Below are 25,144 nucleotides of genomic sequence, written 5' to 3' on the forward strand. Positions count from 1 at the left end.
TGAAGGCACTAACTACAGGCTGTTAACGTATATCTATAGAAAAACCAGTAACTAGAGTGTCCGAATACCTATGGTACATTCATTAACTACTGGGTCCTAATATATATATATATAATAAATGCATCAATTATGGGAGATTAATGAATATAGTAAGAGCATTAATTACAGAGTTCTAATATATACAGCACAAAGTAAATGCACTAACTACGGGAGGTTAATATATACAGGGTCTGTCAAGAGGCCCCACAGGCACAGCTCTGTGCACCACGATCTCTTCCAATGGCTGTGGATGAGCAGTTGTTCAAACCGGTGCTGCAGGCAATTGTAGTCCTGCACGGCCTTCCTTTGGGTATCTGGATTTCTGGCCAGGTGCTCTAGGAGACTGGGTGCTACAGCCACCTGGAAGCCAGAGGGCAAGCTGATCTCCGTAGGAAAGCTCTCATTGCCGATGACAAAGTTGTGAAGCTGTTTTATCTCCAGTGAGCAGCGGAGGGACTTCAGGATTGCCATCACTCGCTGCCCAAAATCACTCCTGCCCCACCCTGTCAGGGACACAGTGCTCAGGAGGTGGATCACCACTGTCTTCAGGACACAGCTGGAGAAACCTACACCCATCAGGAAGCCCGTGAGGAGCTGCAGGCTGGGAGACCTGTCTGGAAATGTGCCTGAAGAATTTTGCCTCTGCCACGGCGTAAGTCTCCAGCCACGTTGTGCTTGGGATGCCTACTTCTGTAGGCTGGCTGCTCACAAAGACATCTGAGTCTCCTTGTTGCACGGCAAAGAACATCTCAACCGTGAAGCTTTCCTTGTCTTTGCTCAGCTGAAATTTGCAGGAGCGGCTGGAGGGCTGCAACCTTAAACGCCAGTGGCACGATTCAGGCAACAGCAGCCAGGCGACTCTCACAAACCCATAGAACCAGTGGACAGTTTTCTCCACATCTAGATAGCAGCCGGTGCACAGGGTGTGCAGGAGGCTGGGGTCCTGTTTCCTTCTCAGCTCCTCCTCGGGGTGGTGGAGGAAACACAGCATGTCCTCCTCCAGCCTCTCCCTCCTGCAGGTGCACACCCGCTCTACACGGACACAGAAGTTCCTCTGGACCACTCCTGCAGTGTCCAGCTCCAGGTGGAAGGCATGTCCTGGAGGGGGACTCAGGGGAACAAGCAAACGGTACACAACATCTTGTGCATGGGGACTGCAGCCTTCAAAGGTGCTGCCCACTCCCATGGCTGGTTGTGGCACCGGGTAGAAACTGTTGGACAAGCCTTCTCCAAAGACGTGGATGAGTTTGTCCACCAGGTCCACGATCATGGAGAATCCTTTGTCCAGATCCAGAACAGGCAACTCCTGTATGCCCTCCTCTAAAAGGCTTCCAAGCTTCCTTTGCACATTGATACCATCGTCTTCTTCTCCGTTAGCCATCTCCTGCTTGTCATCGACATTGCGCTCTTCCACATTTCCAACAACGTTCCGTCTTTCTTCCTCCTCCACCAAGTTGCTGCGGGACCTCTCCTTGTGGCCACGGTTGTCTGGATCACATTGACTTTTCCCATGTCCAAACCACAGCACCAAGAGAAGCACGAGGATTCCGCTCAGAGCCCAGAAGTGCCACCCAGGCAGGGCTCCCCAGGCCCCACCACTCTGCTCCGGCTTCATCTGCTCCAGCTCCTGAATCAGCTGAGTCATCTGCTGCTCCAGATACTCAGCACGCTGCTGCATGCGCTCCAGGGTGGCCTCATCCAGCCCATCCCCGGCCTGCTGCGGGTACTGGGTGAGGCCTTGCACAAGCAAGAGAAGGAATGTAATGGCAAACATGGCCTGGGACACTGAGCAGGGCTTCAGTGGGGATGGGAGGGAGCTACTGATAGGGCAAGTGGGGAGAGGAGCCTCAGGGATCTCAGGGCAGGACAGAGGGGCCCCAGGGGCTGGCAGCCTGCCAGGCCTGTGCCGCTGCACCAGCACCGGCACAAAGGGCCTGGACAAAGGCCCTGCCACCAGGGACTGGCCTCTGGATGCCCGCTGAGAAGCCGCTCCCCGAATACTCGCGTTTCTGCCGTGGGCCTCTCTCCGCGTTCAGCACAGCCTCCTGTCTGCGTGCACGCTCGCCGCTCGCCGCTCGCCGAGGCTGCACTGGGGCAGCGTTACCTGCTGCTCCTCCTGGCAGCTGCCCCCATTGTCACACTGCGGCTGTGATGTCACACATGCCAGTGTGCATCCAGGCCAGGCCTGCCCCACCCTCCATCTCTACCGCACCTCTGGGAATCCTAATGGCCCCTGGCAAGCAAAGACCTGACATGCAAATACAGCAGACCCATGGGTCGCATGGACACCCTGGCTCTTCCCTTCACAAAACATGTAGGAGGCCTCAAAGCCTTCCTAATCGCAAAGTGGGTAACATGACCAATGAATGCTTTGTTCCTGGAAGTCTTCTGCTCAAAGATAGAACTGCTTGCCTTGCTGCTGACATGTGTGCTTTTGGGGTCACTCTTGGAACCTGTGTGACACCCCTGGGTGTGTAGTAATGAATGGCCTGGAAGTGACATGGCGCTTCTCCATATCAGCATCTCTCTTCCGGCTGTGCCATGGCCAGAGGACCTTGATTCCCTGGGGACGCTTCGTAAGGATGATGAGCACCTGTGGGGGAGGCGATTTCCAGCAGGCAATTCTCACTGCAGACACAGCACAATAGCACAGCGTTCTGCATGTGCAACAAGTTCATTTCTGCAGTGCCAAAGGCCAGCAGAGCATCTGGGATGGGCCCAACCTTCATTGTCACCCCAGTGAACACAAGGAGTCACAGCAGCGGTGGCTCATGTCTGGTGCCTGCCCAGCCACAGCTGCCAGGGAGTTTTGGAGCCCAGGTGGGATGGCCAGCATGGCATCAGAAGGCAAGGACAACACAGGGCAAAATCATCTTTGAAGCCACCGTGGTCATCAGTGGCTGCTGCACCAGGAAGACAACTGAGAGGAGCAACACGAAGGGATTATTTTGTGTGTTTATTAAGAAGCTCTCGTTAATAACATTGCCTACTCCCACCCAATCACAAATTCACAACTAGTAGAATATACAAATGCACTACTTCTGCTCAAGTTCAAGAACAGCTTGCACAATCCAGATTCTGGAATAGCCCAATTTATTGAAACAAATTAAAAGAAGGATGGGGATTCCTGAAGGCACTAACTACAGGCTATTAACGTATATCTACAGAAAAAGCAGTAACTAGAGTGTCCGAATACCTATGGTACATTCACTAACTACTGGGTCCTCATATATATATATAATAAATGCACTAATTATGGGAGAATAATAAATATAGTAAGAGCATTAATTACAGAGTTCTAATATATACAGCACAAAGTAAATGCACTAACTACGGGAGGTTAATATAAACAGGGTCTGTCAAGAGGCCCCACAGGCACAGCTCTGTGCACCACGATCTCTTCCAATGGCTGTGGATGAGCAGTTGTTCAAACCGGTGCTGCAGGCAATTGTAGTCCTGCACGGCCTTCCTTTGGGTATCTGGACTTCTGGCCAGGTGCTCAAGGAGACTGGGTGCTACAGCCACCTGGAAGCCAGAGGGCAAGCTGATCTCCGTAGGAAAGCTCTCATTGCCGATGACAAAGTTGTGAAGCTGTTTTATCTCCAGTGAGCAGCGGAGGGACTTCAGGATAGCCATCTCTCGCTGCCCAAAATCACTCCTGCCCCACCCTGTCAGGGACACAGTGCTCAGGAGGTGGATCACCACTGTCTTCAGGACACAGCTGGAGAAACCTACACCCATCAGGAAGCCCTTGAGGAGCTGCAGGCTGGGAGACCTGTCTGGAAATGTGCCTGAAGAATTTTGCCTCTGCCACGGCGTAAGTCTCCAGCCACGTTGTGCTTGGGATGCCTACTTCTGTAGGCTGGCTGCTCACAAAGACATCTGAGTCTCCTTGCTGCACGGCAAAGAACATCTCAACCGTGAAGCTTTCCTTGTCTTTGCTCAGCTGAAATTTGCAGGAGCGGCTGGAGGGCTGCAACCTTAAACGCCAGTGGCACGATTCAGGCAACAGCAGCCAGGCGACTCTCACAAACCCATAGAACCAGTGGACAGTTTTCTCCACATCTAGATAGCAGCCGGTGCACAGGGTGTGCAGGAGGCTGGGGTCCTGTTTCCTTCTCAACTCCTCCTCGGGGTGGTGGAGGAAACACAGCATGTCCTCCTCCAGCCTCTCCCTCCTGCAGGTGCACACCCGCTCCACACGGACACAGAAGTTCCTCTGGACCACTCCTGCAGTGTCCAGCTCCAGGTGGAAGGCATGTCCTGGAGGGGGACTCAGGGGAACAAGCAAACGGTACACAACATCTTGTGCATGGGGACTGCAGCCTTCAAAGGTGCTGCCCACTCCCATGGCTGGTTGTGGCACCGGGTAGAAACTGTTGGACAAGCCTTCTCCAAAGACGTGGATGAGTTTGTCCACCAGGTCCACGATCATGGAGAATCCTTTGTCCAGATCCAGAACAGGCAACTCCTGTATGCCCTCCTCTAAAAGGCTTCCAAGCTTCCTTTGCACATTGATACCATCATCTTCTTCTCCGTTAGCCATCTCCTGCTTGTCATCGACATTGCGCTCTTCTACATTTCCAACAACGTTCCGTCTTTCTTCCTCCTCCACCAAGTTGCTGCTGGACCTCTCCTTGTGACTGCGGTTGTCTGGATCACATTGACTTTTCCCATGTCCAAACCACAGCACCAAGAGAAGCACGAGGATTCCGCTCAGAGCCCAGAAGTGCCACCCAGGCAGGGCTCCCCAGGCCCCACCACTCTGCTCCGGCTTCATCTGCTCCAGCTCCTGAATCAGCTGAGTCATCTGCTGCTCCAGATACTCAGCACGCTGCTGCATGCGCTCCAGGGTGGCCTCATCCAGCCCATCCCCGGCCTGCTGCGGGTACTGGGTGAGGCCTTGCACAAGCAAGAGAAGGAATGTAATGGCAAACATGGCCTGGGACACTGAGCAGGGGTCCAGTGGGGATGGGAGGGAGCTACTGATAGGGCAAGTGGGGAGAGGAGCCCCAGGGATCTCAAGGCAGGACAGAGGGGGCCCAGGGGCTGGCAGCCTGCCAGGCCTGTGCCGCTGCCCCAGCACCGGCACAACGGGCCTGGACAAAGGCCCTGCCACCAGGGACTGGCCTCTGGATGCCCGCTGAGAAGCCGCTCCCCGAATACTCGCGTTTCTGCCGTGGGCCTCTCTCCGCGTTCAGCACAGCCTCCTGTCTGCGTGCACGCTCGCCGCTCGCCGAGGCTGCACTGGGGCAGCGTTACCTGCTGCTCCTCCTGGCAGCTGCCCCCATTGTCACACTGCGGCTGTGATGTCACACATGCCAGTGTGCATCCAGGCCAGGCCTGCCCCACCCTCCATCTCTACCGCACCTCTGGGAATCCTAATGGCCCCTGGCAAGCAAAGACCTGACATGCAAATACAGCAGACCCATGGGTCGCATGGACACCCAGGCTCTTCCCTTCACAAAACATGTAGGAGGCCTCAAAGCCTTCCTAATCGCAAAATGGGTGACGTGACCCATGAATGCTTTGTTCCTGGAAGTCTTCTGCTCAGAGATAGAACTGCTTGCCTTGCTGCTGACATGTGTGCTTTTGGGGTCACTCTTGGAACCTGTGTGACACCCCTGGGTGTGTAGTAATGAATGGCCTGGAAGTGACATGGGGCTTCTCCATATCAGCATCTCTCTTCCGGCTGTGCCACGGCCAGAGGACCTTGATTCCCTGGAGATGCTTCGTAAAGATGATGAGCAGCTGTTGGGGAGGAGATTTCCAGCAGACAATTCTCACTCCCGACACAGCACAATAGCACAGCATTTTGCATGTCCAACAAGTGCATTTCTGCAGTGCCAAAGGCCAGCAGAGCATCTGGGATGGGCCCAACCTTCATTGTCACCCCAGTGAACACAAGGAGTCACAGCAGCGGTGGCTCATGTCTGGTGCCTGCCCAGCCACAGCTGCCAGGGAGTTTTGGAGCCCAGGTGGGATGGCCAGCATGGCATCAGAAGGCAAGGACAACACAGGGCAAAATCATCATGGAAGCCACCGTGGTCATCAGTGGCTGCTGCACCAGGAAGACAACTGAGAGGAGCAACACGAAGGGATTATTTTGTGTGTTTATTAAAAAACTCTCGTTAATAACAGTGCCTACTCCCACCCAATCACAAATTCACAACTAGTAGAATATACAAATGCACTAGTTCTGCTCAAGGTCAAGAAGAGCTTGCACAATTCAGATTCTGGAATAGCCCAGTTTATTGAAACAAATTCAAAGAAGGATGGGGATTCCTGAAGGCACTAACTACAGGCTGTTAACGTATATCTATAGAAAAACCAGTAACTAGAGTGTCCGAATACCTATGGTACATTCATTAACTACTGGGTCCTAATATATATATATATAATAAATGCATCAATTATGGGAGATTAATGAATATAGTAAGAGCATTAATTACAGAGTTCTAATATATACAGCACAAAGTAAATGCACTAACTACGGGAGGTTAATATATACAGGGTCTGTCAAGAGGCCCCACAGGCACAGCTCTGTGCACCACGATCTCTTCCAATGGCTGTGGATGAGCAGTTGTTCAAACCGGTGCTGCAGGCAATTGTAGTCCTGCACGGCCTTCCTTTGGGTATCTGGATTTCTGGCCAGGTGCTCTAGGAGACTGGGTGCTACAGCCACCTGGAAGCCAGAGGGCAAGCTGATCTCCGTAGGAAAGCTCTCATTGCCGATGACAAAGTGGTGAAGCTGTTTTATCTCCAGTGAGCAGCGGAGGGACTTCAGGATTGCCATCACTCGCTGCCCAAAATCACTCCTGCCCCACCCTGTCAGGGACACAGTGCTCAGGAGGTGGATCACCACTGTCTTCAGGACACAGCTGGAGAAACCTACACCCATCAGGAAGCCCGTGAGGAGCTGCAGGCTGGGAGACCTGTCTGGAAATGTGCCTGAAGAATTTTGCCTCTGCCACGGCGTAAGTCTCCAGCCACGTTGTGCTTGGGATGCCTACTTCTGTAGGCTGGCTGCTCACAAAGACATCTGAGTCTCCTTGTTGCACGGCAAAGAACATCTCAACCGTGAAGCTTTCCTTGTCTTTGCTCAGCTGAAATTTGCAGGAGCGGCTGGAGGGCTGCAACCTTAAACGCCAGTGGCACGATTCAGGCAACAGCAGCCAGGCGACTCTCACAAACCCATAGAACCAGTGGACAGTTTTCTCCACATCTAGATAGCAGCCGGTGCACAGGGTGTGCAGGAGGCTGGGGTCCTGTTTCCTTCTCAGCTCCTCCTCGGGGTGGTGGAGGAAACACAGCATGTCCTCCTCCAGCCTCTCCCTCCTGCAGGTGCACACCCGCTCTACACGGACACAGAAGTTCCTCTGGACCACTCCTGCAGTGTCCAGCTCCAGGTGGAAGGCATGTCCTGGAGGGGGACTCAGGGGAACAAGCAAACGGTACACAACATCTTGTGCATGGGGACTGCAGCCTTCAAAGGTGCTGCCCACTCCCATGGCTGGTTGTGGCACCGGGTAGAAACTGTTGGACAAGCCTTCTCCAAAGACGTGGATGAGTTTGTCCACCAGGTCCACGATCATGGAGAATCCTTTGTCCAGATCCAGAACAGGCAACTCCTGTATGCCCTCCTCTAAAAGGCTTCCAAGCTTCCTTTGCACATTGATACCATCGTCTTCTTCTCCGTTAGCCATCTCCTGCTTGTCATCGACATTGCGCTCTTCCACATTTCCAACAACGTTCCGTCTTTCTTCCTCCTCCACCAAGTTGCTGCGGGACCTCTCCTTGTGGCCACGGTTGTCTGGATCACATTGACTTTTCCCATGTCCAAACCACAGCACCAAGAGAAGCACGAGGATTCCGCTCAGAGCCCAGAAGTGCCACCCAGGCAGGGCTCCCCAGGCCCCACCACTCTGCTCCGGCTTCATCTGCTCCAGCTCCTGAATCAGCTGAGTCATCTGCTGCTCCAGATACTCAGCACGCTGCTGCATGCGCTCCAGGGTGGCCTCATCCAGCCCATCCCCGGCCTGCTGCGGGTACTGGGTGAGGCCTTGCACAAGCAAGAGAAGGAATGTAATGGCAAACATGGCCTGGGACACTGAGCAGGGCTTCAGTGGGGATGGGAGGGAGCTACTGATAGGGCAAGTGGGGAGAGGAGCCTCAGGGATCTCAGGGCAGGACAGAGGGGCCCCAGGGGCTGGCAGCCTGCCAGGCCTGTGCCGCTGCACCAGCACCGGCACAAAGGGCCTGGACAAAGGCCCTGCCACCAGGGACTGGCCTCTGGATGCCCGCTGAGAAGCCGCTCCCCGAATACTCGCGTTTCTGCCGTGGGCCTCTCTCCGCGTTCAGCACAGCCTCCTGTCTGCGTGCACGCTCGCCGCTCGCCGCTCGCCGAGGCTGCACTGGGGCAGCGTTACCTGCTGCTCCTCCTGGCAGCTGCCCCCATTGTCACACTGCGGCTGTGATGTCACACATGCCAGTGTGCATCCAGGCCAGGCCTGCCCCACCCTCCATCTCTACCGCACCTCTGGGAATCCTAATGGCCCCTGGCAAGCAAAGACCTGACATGCAAATACAGCAGACCCATGGGTCGCATGGACACCCTGGCTCTTCCCTTCACAAAACATGTAGGAGGCCTCAAAGCCTTCCTAATCGCAAAATGGGTGACGTGACCCATGAATGCTTTGTTCCTGGAAGTCTTCTGCTCAGAGATAGAACTGCTTGCCTTGCTGCTGACATGTGTGCTTTTGGGGTCACTCTTGGAACCTGTGTGACACCCCTGGGTGTGTAGTAATGAATGGCCTGGAAGTGACATGGGGCTTCTCCATATCAGCATCTCTCTTCCGGCTGTGCCACGGCCAGAGGACCTTGATTCCCTGGAGATGCTTCGTAAAGATGATGAGCAGCTGTTGGGGAGGAGATTTCCAGCAGACAATTCTCACTCCCGACACAGCACAATAGCACAGCATTTTGCATGTCCAACAAGTGCATTTCTGCAGTGCCAAAGGCCAGCAGAGCATCTGGGATGGGCCCAACCTTCATTGTCACCCCAGTGAACACAAGGAGTCACAGCAGCGGTGGCTCATGTCTGGTGCCTGCCCAGCCACAGCTGCCAGGGAGTTTTGGAGCCCAGGTGGGATGGCCAGCATGGCATCAGAAGGCAAGGACAACACAGGGCAAAATCATCTTTGAAGCCACCGTGGTCATCAGTGGCTGCTGCACCAGGAAGACAACTGAGAGGAGCAACACGAAGGGATTATTTTGTGTGTTTATTAAAAAACTCTCGTTAATAACAGTGCCTACTCCCACCCAATCACAAATTCACAACTAGTAGAATATACAAATGCACTAGTTCTGCTCAAGGTCAAGAAGAGCTTGCACAATTCAGATTCTGGAATAGCCCAGTTTATTGAAACAAATTCAAAGAAGGATGGGGATTCCTGAAGGCACTAACTACAGGCTGTTAACGTATATCTATAGAAAAACCAGTAACTAGAGTGTCCGAATACCTATGGTACATTCATTAACTACTGGGTCCTAATATATATATATATAATAAATGCATCAATTATGGGAGATTAATGAATATAGTAAGAGCATTAATTACAGAGTTCTAATATATACAGCACAAAGTAAATGCACTAACTACGGGAGGTTAATATATACAGGGTCTGTCAAGAGGCCCCACAGGCACAGCTCTGTGCACCACGATCTCTTCCAATGGCTGTGGATGAGCAGTTGTTCAAACCGGTGCTGCAGGCAATTGTAGTCCTGCACGGCCTTCCTTTGGGTATCTGGATTTCTGGCCAGGTGCTCTAGGAGACTGGGTGCTACAGCCACCTGGAAGCCAGAGGGCAAGCTGATCTCCGTAGGAAAGCTCTCATTGCCGATGACAAAGTGGTGAAGCTGTTTTATCTCCAGTGAGCAGCGGAGGGACTTCAGGATTGCCATCACTCGCTGCCCAAAATCACTCCTGCCCCACCCTGTCAGGGACACAGTGCTCAGGAGGTGGATCACCACTGTCTTCAGGACACAGCTGGAGAAACCTACACCCATCAGGAAGCCCGTGAGGAGCTGCAGGCTGGGAGACCTGTCTGGAAATGTGCCTGAAGAATTTTGCCTCTGCCACGGCGTAAGTCTCCAGCCACGTTGTGCTTGGGATGCCTACTTCTGTAGGCTGGCTGCTCACAAAGACATCTGAGTCTCCTTGTTGCACGGCAAAGAACATCTCAACCGTGAAGCTTTCCTTGTCTTTGCTCAGCTGAAATTTGCAGGAGCGGCTGGAGGGCTGCAACCTTAAACGCCAGTGGCACGATTCAGGCAACAGCAGCCAGGCGACTCTCACAAACCCATAGAACCAGTGGACAGTTTTCTCCACATCTAGATAGCAGCCGGTGCACAGGGTGTGCAGGAGGCTGGGGTCCTGTTTCCTTCTCAGCTCCTCCTCGGGGTGGTGGAGGAAACACAGCATGTCCTCCTCCAGCCTCTCCCTCCTGCAGGTGCACACCCGCTCTACACGGACACAGAAGTTCCTCTGGACCACTCCTGCAGTGTCCAGCTCCAGGTGGAAGGCATGTCCTGGAGGGGGACTCAGGGGAACAAGCAAACGGTACACAACATCTTGTGCATGGGGACTGCAGCCTTCAAAGGTGCTGCCCACTCCCATGGCTGGTTGTGGCACCGGGTAGAAACTGTTGGACAAGCCTTCTCCAAAGACGTGGATGAGTTTGTCCACCAGGTCCACGATCATGGAGAATCCTTTGTCCAGATCCAGAACAGGCAACTCCTGTATGCCCTCCTCTAAAAGGCTTCCAAGCTTCCTTTGCACATTGATACCATCGTCTTCTTCTCCGTTAGCCATCTCCTGCTTGTCATCGACATTGCGCTCTTCCACATTTCCAACAACGTTCCGTCTTTCTTCCTCCTCCACCAAGTTGCTGCGGGACCTCTCCTTGTGGCCACGGTTGTCTGGATCACATTGACTTTTCCCATGTCCAAACCACAGCACCAAGAGAAGCACGAGGATTCCGCTCAGAGCCCAGAAGTGCCACCCAGGCAGGGCTCCCCAGGCCCCACCACTCTGCTCCGGCTTCATCTGCTCCAGCTCCTGAATCAGCTGAGTCATCTGCTGCTCCAGATACTCAGCACGCTGCTGCATGCGCTCCAGGGTGGCCTCATCCAGCCCATCCCCGGCCTGCTGCGGGTACTGGGTGAGGCCTTGCACAAGCAAGAGAAGGAATGTAATGGCAAACATGGCCTGGGACACTGAGCAGGGCTTCAGTGGGGATGGGAGGGAGCTACTGATAGGGCAAGTGGGGAGAGGAGCCTCAGGGATCTCAGGGCAGGACAGAGGGGCCCCAGGGGCTGGCAGCCTGCCAGGCCTGTGCCGCTGCACCAGCACCGGCACAAAGGGCCTGGACAAAGGCCCTGCCACCAGGGACTGGCCTCTGGATGCCCGCTGAGAAGCCGCTCCCCGAATACTCGCGTTTCTGCCGTGGGCCTCTCTCCGCGTTCAGCACAGCCTCCTGTCTGCGTGCACGCTCGCCGCTCGCCGCTCGCCGAGGCTGCACTGGGGCAGCGTTACCTGCTGCTCCTCCTGGCAGCTGCCCCCATTGTCACACTGCGGCTGTGATGTCACACATGCCAGTGTGCATCCAGGCCAGGCCTGCCCCACCCTCCATCTCTACCGCACCTCTGGGAATCCTAATGGCCCCTGGCAAGCAAAGACCTGACATGCAAATACAGCAGAACCATGGGTCGCATGGACACCCTGGCTCTTCCCTTCACAAAACATGTAGGAGGCCTCAAAGCCTTCCTAATCGCAAAGTGGGTAACATGACCAATGAATGCTTTGTTCCTGGAAGTCTTCTGCTCAAAGATAGAACTGCTTGCCTTGCTGCTGACATGTGTGCTTTTGGGGTCACTCTTGGAACCTGTGTGACACCCCTGGGTGTGTAGTAATGAATGGCCTGGAAGTGACATGGCGCTTCTCCATATCAGCATCTCTCTTCCGGCTGTGCCACGGCCAGAGGACCTTGATTCCCTGGAGACGCTTCGTAAGGATGATGAGCAGCTGTTGGGGAGGAGATTTCCAGCAGGCAATTCTCACTGCCGACACAGCACAATAGCACAGCGTTCTGCATGTCCAACAAGTGCATTCCTGCAGTGCCAAAATCCAGCAGAGCATCTGGGATGGGCCCAACCTTCATTGTCACCCCAGTGAACACAAGGAGTCACAGCAGCGGTGGCTCATGTCTGGTGCCTGCCCAGCCACAGCTGCCAGGGAGTTTTGGAGCCCAGGTGGGATGGCCAGCATGGCATCAGAAGGCAAGGACAACACAGGGCAAAATCATCATGGAAGCCACCGTGGTCATCAGTGGCTGCTGCACCAGGAAGACAACTGAGAGGAGCAACACGAAGGGATTATTTTGTGTGTTTATTAAAAAACTCTCGTTAATAACATTGCCTACTCCCACCCAATCACAAATTCACAACTAGTAGAATATACAAATGCACTACTTCTGCTCAAGTTCAAGAACAGCTTGCACAATCCAGATTCTGGAATAGCCCAATTTATTGAAACAAATTAAAAGAAGGATGGGGATTCCTGAAGGCACTAACTACAGGCTATTAACGTATATCTACAGAAAAAGCAGTAACTAGAGTGTCCGAATACCTATGGTACATTCACTAACTACTGGGTCCTCATATATATATATAATAAATGCACTAATTATGGGAGAATAATAAATATAGTAAGAGCATTAATTACAGAGTTCTAATATATACAGCACAAAGTAAATGCACTAACTATGGGAGGTTAATATATACAGGGTCTGTCAAGAGGCCCCACAGGCACAGCTCTGTGCACCACGATCTCTTTCAATGGCTGTGGATGAGCAGTTGTTCAAACCGGTGCTGCAGGCAATTGTAGTCCTGCACAGCCTTCCTTTGGGTATCTGGACTTCTGGCCAGGTGCTCAAGGAGACTGGGTGCTACAGCCACCTGGAAGCCAGAGGGCAAGCTGATCTCCGTAGGAAAGCTCTCATTGCCGATGACAAAGTTGTGAAGCTGTTTTATCTCCAGTGAGCAGCGGAGGGACTTCAGGATAGCCATCTCTCGCTGCCCAAAATCACTCCTGCCCCACCCTGTCAGGGACACAGTGCTCAGGAGGTGGATCACCACTGTCTTCAGGACACAGCTGGAGAAACCTACACCCATCAGGAAGCCCGTGAGGAGCTGCAGGCTGGGAGACCTGTCTGGAAATGTGCCTGAAGAATTTTGCCTCTGCCACGGCGTAAGTCTCCAGCCACGTTGTGCTTGGGATGCCTACTTCTGTAGGCTGGCTGCTCACAAAGACATCTGAGTCTCCTTGCTGCACGGCAAAGAACATCTCAACCGTGAAGCTTTCCTTGTCTTTGCTCAGCTGAAATTTGCAGGAGCGGCTGGAGGGCTGCAACCTTAAACGCCAGTGGCACGATTCAGGCAACAGCAGCCAGGCGACTCTCACAAACCCATAGAACCAGTGGACAGTTTTCTCCACATCTAGATAGCAGCCGGTGCACAGGGTGTGCAGGAGGCTGGGGTCCTGTTTCCTTCTCAACTCCTCCTCGGGGTGGTGGAGGAAACACAGCATGTCCTCCTCCAGCCTCTCCCTCCTGCAGGTGCACACCCGCTCCACACGGACACAGAAGTTCCTCTGGACCACTCCTGCAGTGTCCAGCTCCAGGTGGAAGGCATGTCCTGGAGGGGGACTCAGGGGAACAAGCAAAGGGTACACAACATCTTGTGCATGGGGACTGCAGCCTTCAAAGGTGCTGCCCACTCCCATGGCTGGTTGTGGCACCGGGTAGAAACTGTTGGACAAGCCTTCTCCAAAGACGTGGATGAGTTTGTCCACCAGGTCCACGATCATGGAGAATCCTTTGTCCAGATCCAGAACAGGCAACTCCTGTATGCCCTCCTCTAAAAGGCTTCCAAGCTTCCTTTGCACATTGATACCATCGTTTTCTTCTCCGTTAGCCATCTCCTGCTTGTCATCGACATTGCGCTCTTCTACATTTCCAACAACGTTCCGTCTTTCTTCCTCCTCCACCAAGTTGCTGCGGGACCTCTCCTTGTGGCCACGGTTGTCTGGATCACATTGACTTTTCCCATGTCCAAACCACAGCACCAAGAGAAGCACGAGGATTCCGCTCAGAGCCCAGAAGTGCCACCCAGGCAGGGCTCCCCAGGCCCCACCACTCTGCTCCGGCTTCATCTGCTCCAGCTCCTGAATCAGCTGAGTCATCTGCTGCTCCAGATACTCAGCACGCTGCTGCATGCGCTCCAGGGTGGCCTCATCCATCCCACCCCCGGCCTGCTGCGGGTACTGGGTGAGGCCTTGCACAAGCAAGAGAAGGAATGTAATGGCAACATGGCCTGGGACACTGAGCAGGGCTTCAGTGGGGATGGGAGGGAGCTACTGATAGGGCAAGTGGGGAGAGGAGCCCCAGGGATCTCAGGGCAGGACAGAGGGGGCCCAGGGGCTGGCAGCCTGCCAGGCCTGTGCCGCTGCCCCAGCACCGGCACAAAGGGCCTGGACAAAGGCCCTGCCACCAGGGACTGGCCTCTGGATGCCCGCTGAGAAGCCGCTCCCCGAATACTCGCGTTTCTGCCGTGGTCCTCTCTCCGCGTTCAGCACAGCCTCCTGTCTGCGTGCACGCTCGCCGCTCGCCGAGGCTGCACTGGGGCAGCGTTACCTGCTGCTCCTCCTGGCAGCTGCCCCCATTGTCACACTGCGGCTGTGATGTCACACATGCCAGTGTGCATCCAGGCCAGGCCTGCCCCACCCTCCATCTCTACCGCACCTCTGGGAATCCTAATGGCCCCTGGCAAGCAAAGACCTGACATGCAAATACAGCAGACCCATGGGTCGCATGGACACCCTGGCTCTTCCCTTCACAAAACATGTAGGAGGCCTCAAAGCCTTCCTAATCGCAAAGTGGGTAACATGACCAATGAATGCTTTGTTCCTGGAAGTCTTCTGCTCAAAGATAGAACTGCTTGCCTTGCTGCTGACATGTGTGCTTTTGGGGTCACTCTTGGAACCTGTGTGACACCCCTGGGTGTGTAGTAATGAATGGCCTGGAAGTGACATGGGGCTTCTCCATAGCAGGATCTCTCTTCCGGCTGTGCCACGGCCAGAGGACCTTGATTCCCTGGAGATGCTTCGTAAGGATGATGAGCAGCTGTTGGGGAGGAGATTTCCAGCAGGCAATTCTCACTCCCGACACAGCACAATAGCACAGCATTTTGCATGTCCAACAAGTGCATTTCTGCAGTGCCAAAGGCCAGCAGAGCATCTGGGATGGGCCCAACCTTCATTGTCACCCCAGTGAACACAAGGAGTCACAGCAGCGGTGGCTCATGTCTGGTGCCTGCCCAGCCACAGCTGCCAGGGAGTTTTGGAGCCCAGGTGGGATGGCCAGCATGGCATCAGAAGGCAAGGACAACACAGGGCAAAATCATCATGGAAGCCACCGTGGTCATCAGTGGCTGCTGCACCAGGAAGACAACTGAGAGGAGCAACACGAAGGGATTATTTTGTGTGTTTATTAAAAAACTCTCGTTAATAACAGTGCCTACTCCCACCCAATCACAAATTCACAACTAGTAGAATATACAAATGCACTAGTTCTGCTCAAGGTCAAGAAGAGCTTGCACAATCCAGATTCTGGAATACCCCAATTTATTGAAACAAATTCAAAGAAGGATGGGGATTCCTGAAGGCACTAACTACAGGCTGTTAACGTATATCTACAGAAAAAGCAGTAACTAGAGTGTCCAAATACCTATGGTACATTCACTAACTACTGGGTCCTCATATATATATATAATCAATGCACTAATTATGGGAGATTAATAAATATGGTAAGAGCATTAATTACAGAGTTCTAATATATACAGCACAAAGTAAATGCACTAACTACGGGAGGTTAATATATACAGGGTCTGTCAAGAGGCCCCACAGGCACAGCTCTGTGCACCACGATCTCTTTCAATGGCTGTGGATGAGCAGTTGTTCAAACCGGTCCAGTAGGCAATTGTAGTCCTGCACAGCCTTCCTTTGGGTATCCGGACTGCTAGCCAGGTGCTCAAGGAGACTGGGTGCTACAGCCACCTGGAAGCCAGAGGGCAAGCTGATCTCCGTAGGAAAGCTCTCATTGCCGATGACAAAGTTGTGAAGCTGTTTTATCTCCAGTGAGCAGCGGAGGGACTTCAGGATAGCCATCACTCGCTGCCCAAAATCACTCCTGCCCCACCCTGTCAGGGGTACAGTGCTCAGGAGGTGGATCACCACTGTCTTCAGGACATAGCTGGAGAAACCTACACCCATCAGGAAGCCCGTGAGGAGCTGCAGGCTGGGAGACCTGTCTGGAAATGTGCCTGAAGAATTTTGCCTCTGCCACGGCGTAAGTCTCCAGCCACGTTGTGCTTGGGATGCCTACTTCTGTAGGCTGGCTGCTCACAAAGACATCTGAGTCTCCTTGCTGCACGGCAAAGAACATCTCAACCGTGAAGCTTTCCTTGTCTTTGCTCAGCTGAAATTTGCAGGAGCGGCTGGAAGGCTGCAACCTTAAACGCCAGTGGCACGATTCAGGCAACAGCAGCCAGGCGACTCTCACAAACCCATAGAACCAGTGGACAGTTTTCTCCACATCTAGATAGCAGCCGGTGCACAGGGTGTGCAGGAGGCTGGGGTCCTGTTTCCTTCTCAGCTCCTCCTCGGGGTGGTGGAGGAAACACAGCATGTCCTCCTCCAGCCTCTCCCTCCTGCAGGTGCACACCTGCTCCACACGGACACAGAAGTTCCTCTGGACCACTCCTGCAGTGTCCAGCTCCAGGTGGAAGGCATGTCCTGGAGGGGGACTCAGGGGAACAAGCAAACGGTACACAACATCTTGTGCATGGGGACTGCAGCCTTCAAAGGCGCTGCCCACTCCCATGGCTGGTTGTGGCACCGGGTAGAAACTGTTGGACAAGCCTTCTCCAAAGACGTGGATGAGTTTGTCCACCAGGTCCGCGATCATGGAGAATCCTTTGTCCAGATCCAGAACAGGCAACTCCTGTATGCGCTCCTCTAAAAGGCTTCCAAGCTTCCTTTGCACATTGATACCATCGTCTTCTTCTCCGTTTGCCATCTCCTGCTTGTCATCGACATTGCCCTCTTCCACATTTCCAACAACGTTCCGTCTTTCTTCCTCCTCCACCAAGTTGCTGCGGGACCTCTCCTTGTGGCCGCGGTTGTCTGGATCACATTGACTTTTCCCATGTCCAAACCACAGCACCAAGAGAAGCATGAGGATTCCGCTCAGAGCCCAGAAGTGCCACCCAGGCAGGGCTCCCCAGGCCCCACCACTCTGCTCCGGCTTCATCTGCTCCAGCTCCTGAATCAGCTGAGTCATCTGCTGCTCCAGATACTCAGCACGCTGCTGCATGCGCTCCAGGGTGGCCTCATCCAGCCCATCCCCGGCCTGCTGCGGGTACTGGGTGAGGCCTTGCACAAGCAAGAGAAATAATGTAATGGCAAACATGGCCTGGGACACTGAGCAGGGGTCCAGTGGGGATGGGAGGGAGCTACTGATAGGGCAAGTGGGGAGAGGAGCCCCAGGGATCTCAGGGCAGGACAGAGGGGGCCCAGAGGCTGGCAGCCTGCCAGGCCTGTGCCGCTGCCCCAGCACCGGCACAAAGGGCCTGGACAAAGGCCCTGCCACCAGGGACTGGCCTCTGGATGCCCGCTGAGAAGCCGCTCCCCGAATACTCGCGTTTCTGCCGTGGGCCTCTCTCCGCGTTCAGCAAGGCCTCCTGTCTGCGTGCACGCTCGCCGCTCGCCGAGGCTGCACTGGGGCAGCGTTACCTGCTGCTCCTCCTGGCAGCTGCCCCCATTGTCACACTGCGGCTGTGATGTCACACATGCCAGTGTGCATCCAGGCCAGGCCTGCCCCACCCTCCATCTCTACCGCACCTCTGGGAATCCTAATGGCCCCTGGCAAGCAAAGACCTGACATGCAAATACAGCAGACCCATGGGTCGCATGGACACCCTGGCTCTTCCCTTCACAAAACATGTAGGAGGCCTCAAAGCCTTCCTAATCGCAAAATGGGCGACGTGACCCATGAATGCTTTGTTCCTGGAAGTCTTCTGCTCAGAGATAGAACTGCTTGCCTTGCTGCTGACATGTGTGCTTTTGGGATCACTCTTGGAACCTGTGTGACACCCCTGGGTGTGTAGTAATGAATGGCCTGGAAGTGACATGGGGCTTCTCCATAGCAGGATCTCTCTTCCGGCTGTGCCACGGCCAGAGGACCTTGATTCCCTGGGGACGCTTCGCAAGGATGATGAGTAGATGTTGGGGAGGAGATTTCCAGCAGGCAATTCTCACTGCCGACACAGCACAATAGCACAGCGTTCTGCATGTCCAACAAGTGCATTCCTGCAGTGCCAAAGCCCAGCAGAGCATCTGGGATGGGCCCAACCTTCATTGTCACCCCAGTGAACACAAGGAGACACAGCAGCGGTGGCTCATGTCTGGTGCCTGCCCAGCCACAGCTGCCAGGGAGTTTTGGAGCCCAGGTGGGATGGCCAGCATGGCATCAGAAGGCAAGGACAACACAGGGCATAATCATCTTTGAAGCCACCATGGTCATCAGTGGCTGCTGCACCAGGAAGACAACTGAGAGGAGCAACACGAAGGGATTATTTTGTGTGTTTATTAAAAAACTCTCGTTAATAACAGTGCCTACTCCCACCCAATCACAAATTCACAACTAGTAGAATTTACAAATGCACTAGTGCTGCTCAAGTTCAAGAAGAGCTTGCACAATCCAGATTCTGGAATAGCCCACTTTATTGAAACAAATTAAAAGAAGGATGGGGATTTCTGAAGACAATAACTAGAGGCTATTAACATATATCTACAGAAAAAGCAGTAACTAGAGTGTCCGAATACCTATGGTACATTCACTAACTACTGGGTCCTCATATATATATATATAATCAATGCACTAATTATGGGAGATTAATAAATATGGTAAGAGCATTAATTACAGAGTTCTAATATATACAGCACAAAGTAAATGCACTAACTACGGGAGGTTAATATATACAGGGTCTGTCAAGAGGCCCCACAGGCACAGCTCTGTGCACCACGATCTCTTCCAATGGCTGTGGATGAGCAGTTGTTCAAACCGGTGCTGCAGGCAATTGTAGTCCTGCACGGCCTTCCTTTGGGTATCTGGACTTCTGGCCAGGTGCTCAAGGAGACTGGGTGCTACAGCCACCTGGAAGCCAGAGGGCAAGCTGATCTCCGTAGGAAAGCTCTCATTGCCAATGAAAAAGTGGTGAAGCTGTTTTATCTCCAGTGAGCAGCGGAGGGACTTCAGGATAGCCATCACTCGCTGCCCAAAATCACTCCTGCCCCACCCTGTCAGGGGTACAGTGCTCAGGAGGTGGATCACCACTGTCTTCAGGACACAGCTGGAGAAACCTACACCCATCAGGAAGCCTGTGAGGAACTGCAGGCTGGGAGACCTGTCTGGAAATGTGCCTGAAGAATTTTGCCTCTGCCACGGCATAAGTCTCCAGCCACGTTGTGCTTGGGATGCATACTTCTGTAGGCTGGCTGCTCACAAAGACATCTGAGTCTCCTTGCCGCACGGCAAAGAACATCTCAACCGTGAAGCTTTCCTTGTCTTTGCTCAGCTGAAATTTGCAGGAGCGGCTGGAGGGCTGCAACCTTAAACGCCAGTGGCACGATTCAGGCAACAGCAGCCAGGCGACTCTCACAAACCCATAGAACCAGTGGACAGTTTTCTCCACATCTAGATAGCAGCCGGTGCACAGGGTGTGCAGGAGGCTGGGGTCCTGTTTCCTTCTCAGCTCCTCCTCGGGGTGGTGGAGGAAACACAGCATGTCCTCCTCCAGCCTCTCCCTCCTGCAGGTGCACACCTGCTCCACACGGACACAGAAGTTCCTCTGGACCACTCCTGCAGTGTCCAGCTCCAGGTGGAAGGCATGTCCTGGAGGGGGACTCAGGGGAACAAGCAAACGGTACGCAACATCTTGTGCATGGGGACTGCAGCCTTCAAAGGCGCTGCCCACTCCCATGGCTGGTTGTGGCACCGGGTAGAAACTGTTGGACAAGCCTTCTCCAAAGACGTGGATGAGTTTGTCCACCAGGTCCACGATCATGGAGAATCCTTTGTCCAGATCCAGAACAGGCAACTCCTGTATGCGCTCCTCTAAAAGGCTTCCAAGCTTCCTTTGCACATTGATACCATCGTCTTCTTCTCCGTTAGCCATCTCCTGCTTGTCATCGACATTGCCCTCTTCCACATTTCCAACAACGTTCCATGTTCCTTCCTCCTCCACCAAGTTGCTGCTGGACCTCTCCTTTTTGCCACGGTTGTCTGGATCACATCGAGTTTTCCCATGTCCAAACCACAGCACCAAGAGAAGCATGAGGATTCCGCTCAGAGCCCAGAAGTGCCACCCAGGCAGGGCTCCCCAGGCCCCACCACTCTGCTCCGGCTTCATCTGCTCCAGCTCCTGAATCAGCTGAGTCATCTGCTGCTCCAGATACTCAGCACGCTGCTGCATGCGCTCCAGGGTGGCCTCATCCAGCCCATCCCCGGCCTGCTGCGGGTACTGGGTGAGGCCTTGCACAAGCAAGAGAAGGAATGTAATGGCAAACATGGCCTGGGACACTGAGCAGGGGTCCAGTGGGGATGGGAGGGAGCTACTGATAGGGCAAGTGGGGAGAGGAGCCCCAGGGATCTCAGGGCAGGACAGAGGGGGCCCAGGGGCTGGCAGCCTGCCAGGCCTGTGCTGCTGCCCCAGCACCGGCACAAAGGGCCTGGACAAAGGCCCTGCCACCAGGGACTGGCCTCTGGATGCCCGCTGAGAAGCCGCTCCCCGAATACTCGCGTTTCTGCCGTGGGCCTCTCTCCGCGTTCAGCACAGCCTCCTGTCTGCGTGCACGCTCGCCGCTCGCCGAGGCTGCACTGGGGCAGCGTTACCTGCTGCTCCTCCTGGCAGCTGCCCCCATTGTCACACTGCGGCTGTGATGTCACACATGCCAGTGTGCATCCAGGCCAGGCCTGCCCCACCCTCCATCTCTACCGCACCTCTGGGAATCCTAATGGCCCCTGGCAAGCATAGACCTGACATGCAAATACAGCAGACCCATGGGTCGCATGGACACCCGGGCTCTTCCCTTCACAAAACATATAGGAGGCCTCAAAGCCTTCCTAATCGCAAAATGGGTGACGTGACCCATGAATGCTTTGTTCCTGGAAGTCTTCTGCTCAGAGATAGAACTGCTTGCCTTGCTGCTGACATGTGTGCTTTTGGGATCACTCTTGGAACCTGTGTGACACCCCTGGGTGTGTAGTAATGAATGGCCTGGAAGTGACATGGGGCTTCTAAATAGCAGGATCTCTCTTCCGGCTGTGCCACGGGCAGAGGACCTTGATTCCCTGGGGATGCTTCGTAAGGATGTTGAGTAGCTGTTGGGGAGGAGATTTCCAGCAGGCAATTCTCACTGCCGACACAGCACAATAGCACAGCGTTCTGCATGTCCAACAAGTGCATTCCTGCAGTGCCAAAGCCCAGCAGAGCATCTGGGATGGGCACAACCTTCATTGTCACCCCAGTGAACACAAGGAGTCACAGCAGCGGTGGCTCATGTCTGGTGCCTGCCCAGCCACAGCTGCCAGGGAGTTTTGGAGCCCAGGTGGGATGGCCAGCATGGCATCAGAAGGCAAGGACAACACAGGGCAAAATCATCATGGAAGCCACCGTGGTCATCAGTGGCTGCTGCACCAGGAAGACAACTGAGAGGAGCAACACGAAGGGATTATTTTGTGTGTTTATTAAAAAACTCTCGTTAATAACAGTGCCTACTCCCACCCAATCACAAATTCACAACTAGTAGAATATACAAATGCACTAGTGCTGCTCAAGTTCAAGAAGAGCTTGCACAATCCAGATTCTGGAATAGCCCAATTTATTGAAACAAATTAAAAGAAGGATGGGGATTCCTGAAGGCACTAACTACAGGCTATTAACATATATCTACAGAAAAAGCAGTAACTAGAGTGTCCGAATACCTATGGTGCATTCACTAACTACTGGGTCCTCATATATATATATAATCAATGCACTAATTATGGGAGATTAATGCATATAGTAAGAGCATTAATTACAGAGTTCTAATATATACAGCACAAAGTAAATGCACTAACTACGGGAGGTTAATATATACAGGGTCTGTCAAGAGGCCCCACAGGCACAGCTCTGTGCACCACGATCTCTTCCAATGGCTGTGGATGAGCAGTTGTTCAAACCGGTGCTGCAGGCAATTGTAGTCCTGCACGGCCTTCCTTTGGGTATCTGGACTTCTGGCCAGGTGCTCTAGGAGACTGGGTGCTACAGCCACCTGGAAGCCAGAGGGCAAGCTGATCTCCATAGGAAAGCTCTCATTGTCGATGACAAAGTGGTGAAGCTGTTTTATCTCCAGTGAGCAGCGGAGGGACTTCAGGATAGCCATCACACGCTGCCCAAAATCACTCCTGCCCCACCCTGTCAGGGGTACAGTGCTCAGGAGGTGGATCACCACTGTCTTCAGGACACAGCTGGAGAAACCTACACCCATCAGGAAGCCCGTGAGGAGCTGCAGGCTGGGAGACCTGTCTGGAAATGTGCCTGAAGAATTTTGCCTCTGCCACGGCGTAAGTCTCCAGCCACGTTGTGCTTGGGATGCCTACTTCTGTAGGCTGGCTGCTCACAAAGACATCTGAGTCTCCTTGTTGCACGGCAAAGAACATCTCAACCGTGAAGCTTTCCTTGTCTTTGCTCAGCTGAAATTTGCAGGAGCGGCTGGAGGGCTGCAACCTTAAACGCCAGTGGCACGATTCAGGCAACAGCAGCCAGGCGACTCTCACAAACCCATAGAACCAGTGGACAGTTTTCTCCACATCTAGATAGCAGCCGGTGCACAGGGTGTGCAGGAGGCTGGGGTCCTGTTTCCTTCTCAGCTCCTCCTCGGGGTGGTGGAGGAAACACAGCATGTCCTCCTCCAGCCTCTCCCTCCTGCAGGTGCACACCCGCTCTACACGGACACAGAAGTTCCTCTGGACCACTCCTGCAGTGTCCAGCTCCAGGTGGAAGGCATGTCCTGGAGGGGGACTCAGGGGAACAAGCAAACGGTACACAACATCTTGTGCATGGGGACTGCAGCCTTCAAAGGCGCTGCCCACTCCCATGGCTGGTTGTGGCACCGGGTAGAAACTGTTGGACAAGCCTTCTCCAAAGACGTGGATGAGTTTGTCCACCAGGTCCGAGATCATGGAGAATCCTTTGTCCAGATCCAGAACAGGCAACTCCTGTATGCCCTCCTCTAAAAGGCTTCCAAGCTTCCTTTGCACATTGATACCATCGTCTTCTTCTCCATTTGCCATCTCCTGCTTGTCATCGACATTGCCCTCTTCCACATTAACAACAACGTTCCGTCTTTCTTCCTCCTCCACCAAGTTGCTGCGGGACCTCTCCTTGTGGCCACGGTTGTCTGGATCACATTGACTTTTCCCATGTCCAAACCACAGCACCAAGAGAAGCATGAGGATTCCGCTCAGAGCCCAGAACTGCCACCCAGGCAGGGCTCCCCAGGCCCCACCACTCTGCTCCGGCTTCATCTGCTCCAGCTCCTGAATCAGCTGAGTCATCTGCTGCTCCAGATACTCAGCACGCTGCTGCATGCGCTCCAGGGTGGCCTCGTCCAGCCCATCCCCGGCCTGCTGCGGGTACTGGGTGAGGCCTTGCACAAGCAAGGAAGGAATGTAATGGCAAACATGGCCTGGGGCTCTGAGCAGGGCTTCAGTGGGGATGGGAGGGAGCTACTGATAGGGCAAGTGGGGAGAGGAGCCTCAGGGATCTCAGAGCCGGACAGAGGGGGCCCAGGGGCTGGCAGCCTGCCAGGCCTGTGCCGCTGCCCCAGCACCGGCACAAAGGGCCTGGACAAAGGCCCTGCCACCAGGGACTGGCCTCTGGATGCCCGCTGAGAAGCCGCTCCCCGAATACTCGCGTTTCTGCCGTGGGCCTCTCTCCGCGTTCAGCACAGCCTCCTGTCCGCGTGCACGCTCGCCGCTCGCCGAGGCTGCACTGGGGCAGCGTTACCTGCTGCTCCTCCTGGCAGCTGCCCCCATTGTCACACTGCGGCTGTGATGTCACACATGCCAGTGTGCATCCAGGCCAGGCCTGCCCCACCCTCCATCTCTACCGCACCTCTGGGAATCCTAATGGCCCCTGGCAAGCAAAGACCTGACATGCAAATACAGCAGACCCATGGGTCGCATGGACACCCGGGCTCTTCCCTTCACAAAACATGTAGGAGGCCTCAAAGCCTTCCTAATCGCAAAATGGGTGACGTGACCCATGAATGCTTTGTTCCTGGAAGTCTTCTGCTCAGAGATAGAACTGCGTGCCTTGCTGCTGACATGTGTGCTTTTGGGGTCACTCTTGGAACCTGTGTGACACCCCTGGGTGTGTAGTAATGAATGGCCTGGAAGTGACATGGGGCTTCTCCATAGCAGGATCTCTCTTCCGGCTGTGCCACGGCCAGAGGACCTTGATTCCCTGGAGATGCTTCGTAAGGATGATGAGCAGCTGTTGGGGAGGAGATTTCCAGCAGGCAATTCTCACTGCCGACACAGCACAATAGCACAGCGTTCTGCATGTCCAACAAGTGTATTTCTGCAGTGCCAAAGCCCAGCAGAGCATCTGGGATGGGCCCAACCTTCATTGTCACCCCAGTGAACACAAGGAGTCACAGCAGCCGTGGCTCATGTCTGGTGCCTGCCCAGCCACAGCTGCCAGGGAGTTTTGGAGCCCAGGTGGGATGGCCAGCATGGCATCAGAAGGCAAGGACAACACAGGGCAAAATCATCTTTGAAGCCACCATGGTCATCAGTGGCTGCTGCACCAGGAAGACAACTGAGAGGAGCAACACGAAGGGATTATTTTGTGTGTTTATTAAAAAACTCTCGTTAATAAC

The 25,144-nt window shown here is 54.0% G+C and overlaps 6 protein-coding genes across 6 annotated transcripts; all 6 read right to left on the reverse strand.

Annotated features, from left to right (window-relative positions):
* Positions 1–204: 204 nt before the first annotated feature.
* LOC131081086 (inositol 1,4,5-trisphosphate receptor-interacting protein-like 1) lies at positions 205–3,675 on the reverse strand. The gene is given in 5 exon segments (XM_058019948.1): positions 205–643; positions 645–1,541; positions 1,650–1,776; positions 2,594–2,667; positions 3,473–3,675. Coding segments are annotated over 5 exon segments (1,740 nt in total).
* Positions 3,676–6,529: 2,854 nt separating this feature from the next.
* LOC131081087 (inositol 1,4,5-trisphosphate receptor-interacting protein-like 1) lies at positions 6,530–8,138 on the reverse strand. The gene is given in 3 exon segments (XM_058019949.1): positions 6,530–6,968; positions 6,970–7,866; positions 7,975–8,138. Coding segments are annotated over 3 exon segments (1,500 nt in total).
* Positions 8,139–9,696: 1,558 nt separating this feature from the next.
* Positions 9,697–12,260, reverse strand: LOC131081088 (inositol 1,4,5-trisphosphate receptor-interacting protein-like 1). The gene is given in 4 exon segments (XM_058019950.1): positions 9,697–10,135; positions 10,137–11,033; positions 11,142–11,268; positions 12,161–12,260. Coding segments are annotated over 4 exon segments (1,563 nt in total).
* Positions 12,261–16,090: 3,830 nt separating this feature from the next.
* Positions 16,091–17,393, reverse strand: LOC131081089 (inositol 1,4,5-trisphosphate receptor-interacting protein-like 1). The gene is given in 2 exon segments (XM_058019951.1): positions 16,091–16,460; positions 16,462–17,393. Coding segments are annotated over 2 exon segments (1,302 nt in total).
* Positions 17,394–19,178: 1,785 nt separating this feature from the next.
* Positions 19,179–20,553, reverse strand: LOC131081090 (inositol 1,4,5-trisphosphate receptor-interacting protein-like 1). Its single transcript, XM_058019952.1, is given in 2 exon segments — positions 19,179–19,620; positions 19,622–20,553. Coding segments are annotated over 2 exon segments (1,374 nt in total).
* Positions 20,554–22,336: 1,783 nt separating this feature from the next.
* LOC131081091 (inositol 1,4,5-trisphosphate receptor-interacting protein-like 1) lies at positions 22,337–24,892 on the reverse strand. Its single transcript, XM_058019953.1, is given in 4 exon segments — positions 22,337–22,778; positions 22,780–23,642; positions 23,775–23,908; positions 24,664–24,892. Coding segments are annotated over 4 exon segments (1,668 nt in total).
* Between the last annotated feature and the right edge of the window lie 252 nt (positions 24,893–25,144).

Source organism: Melospiza georgiana, chromosome 3 (genome assembly GCF_028018845.1).
Source record: "Melospiza georgiana isolate bMelGeo1 chromosome 3, bMelGeo1.pri, whole genome shotgun sequence".
In the NCBI taxonomy this organism is placed as follows: domain Eukaryota; kingdom Metazoa; phylum Chordata; class Aves; order Passeriformes; family Passerellidae; genus Melospiza; species Melospiza georgiana.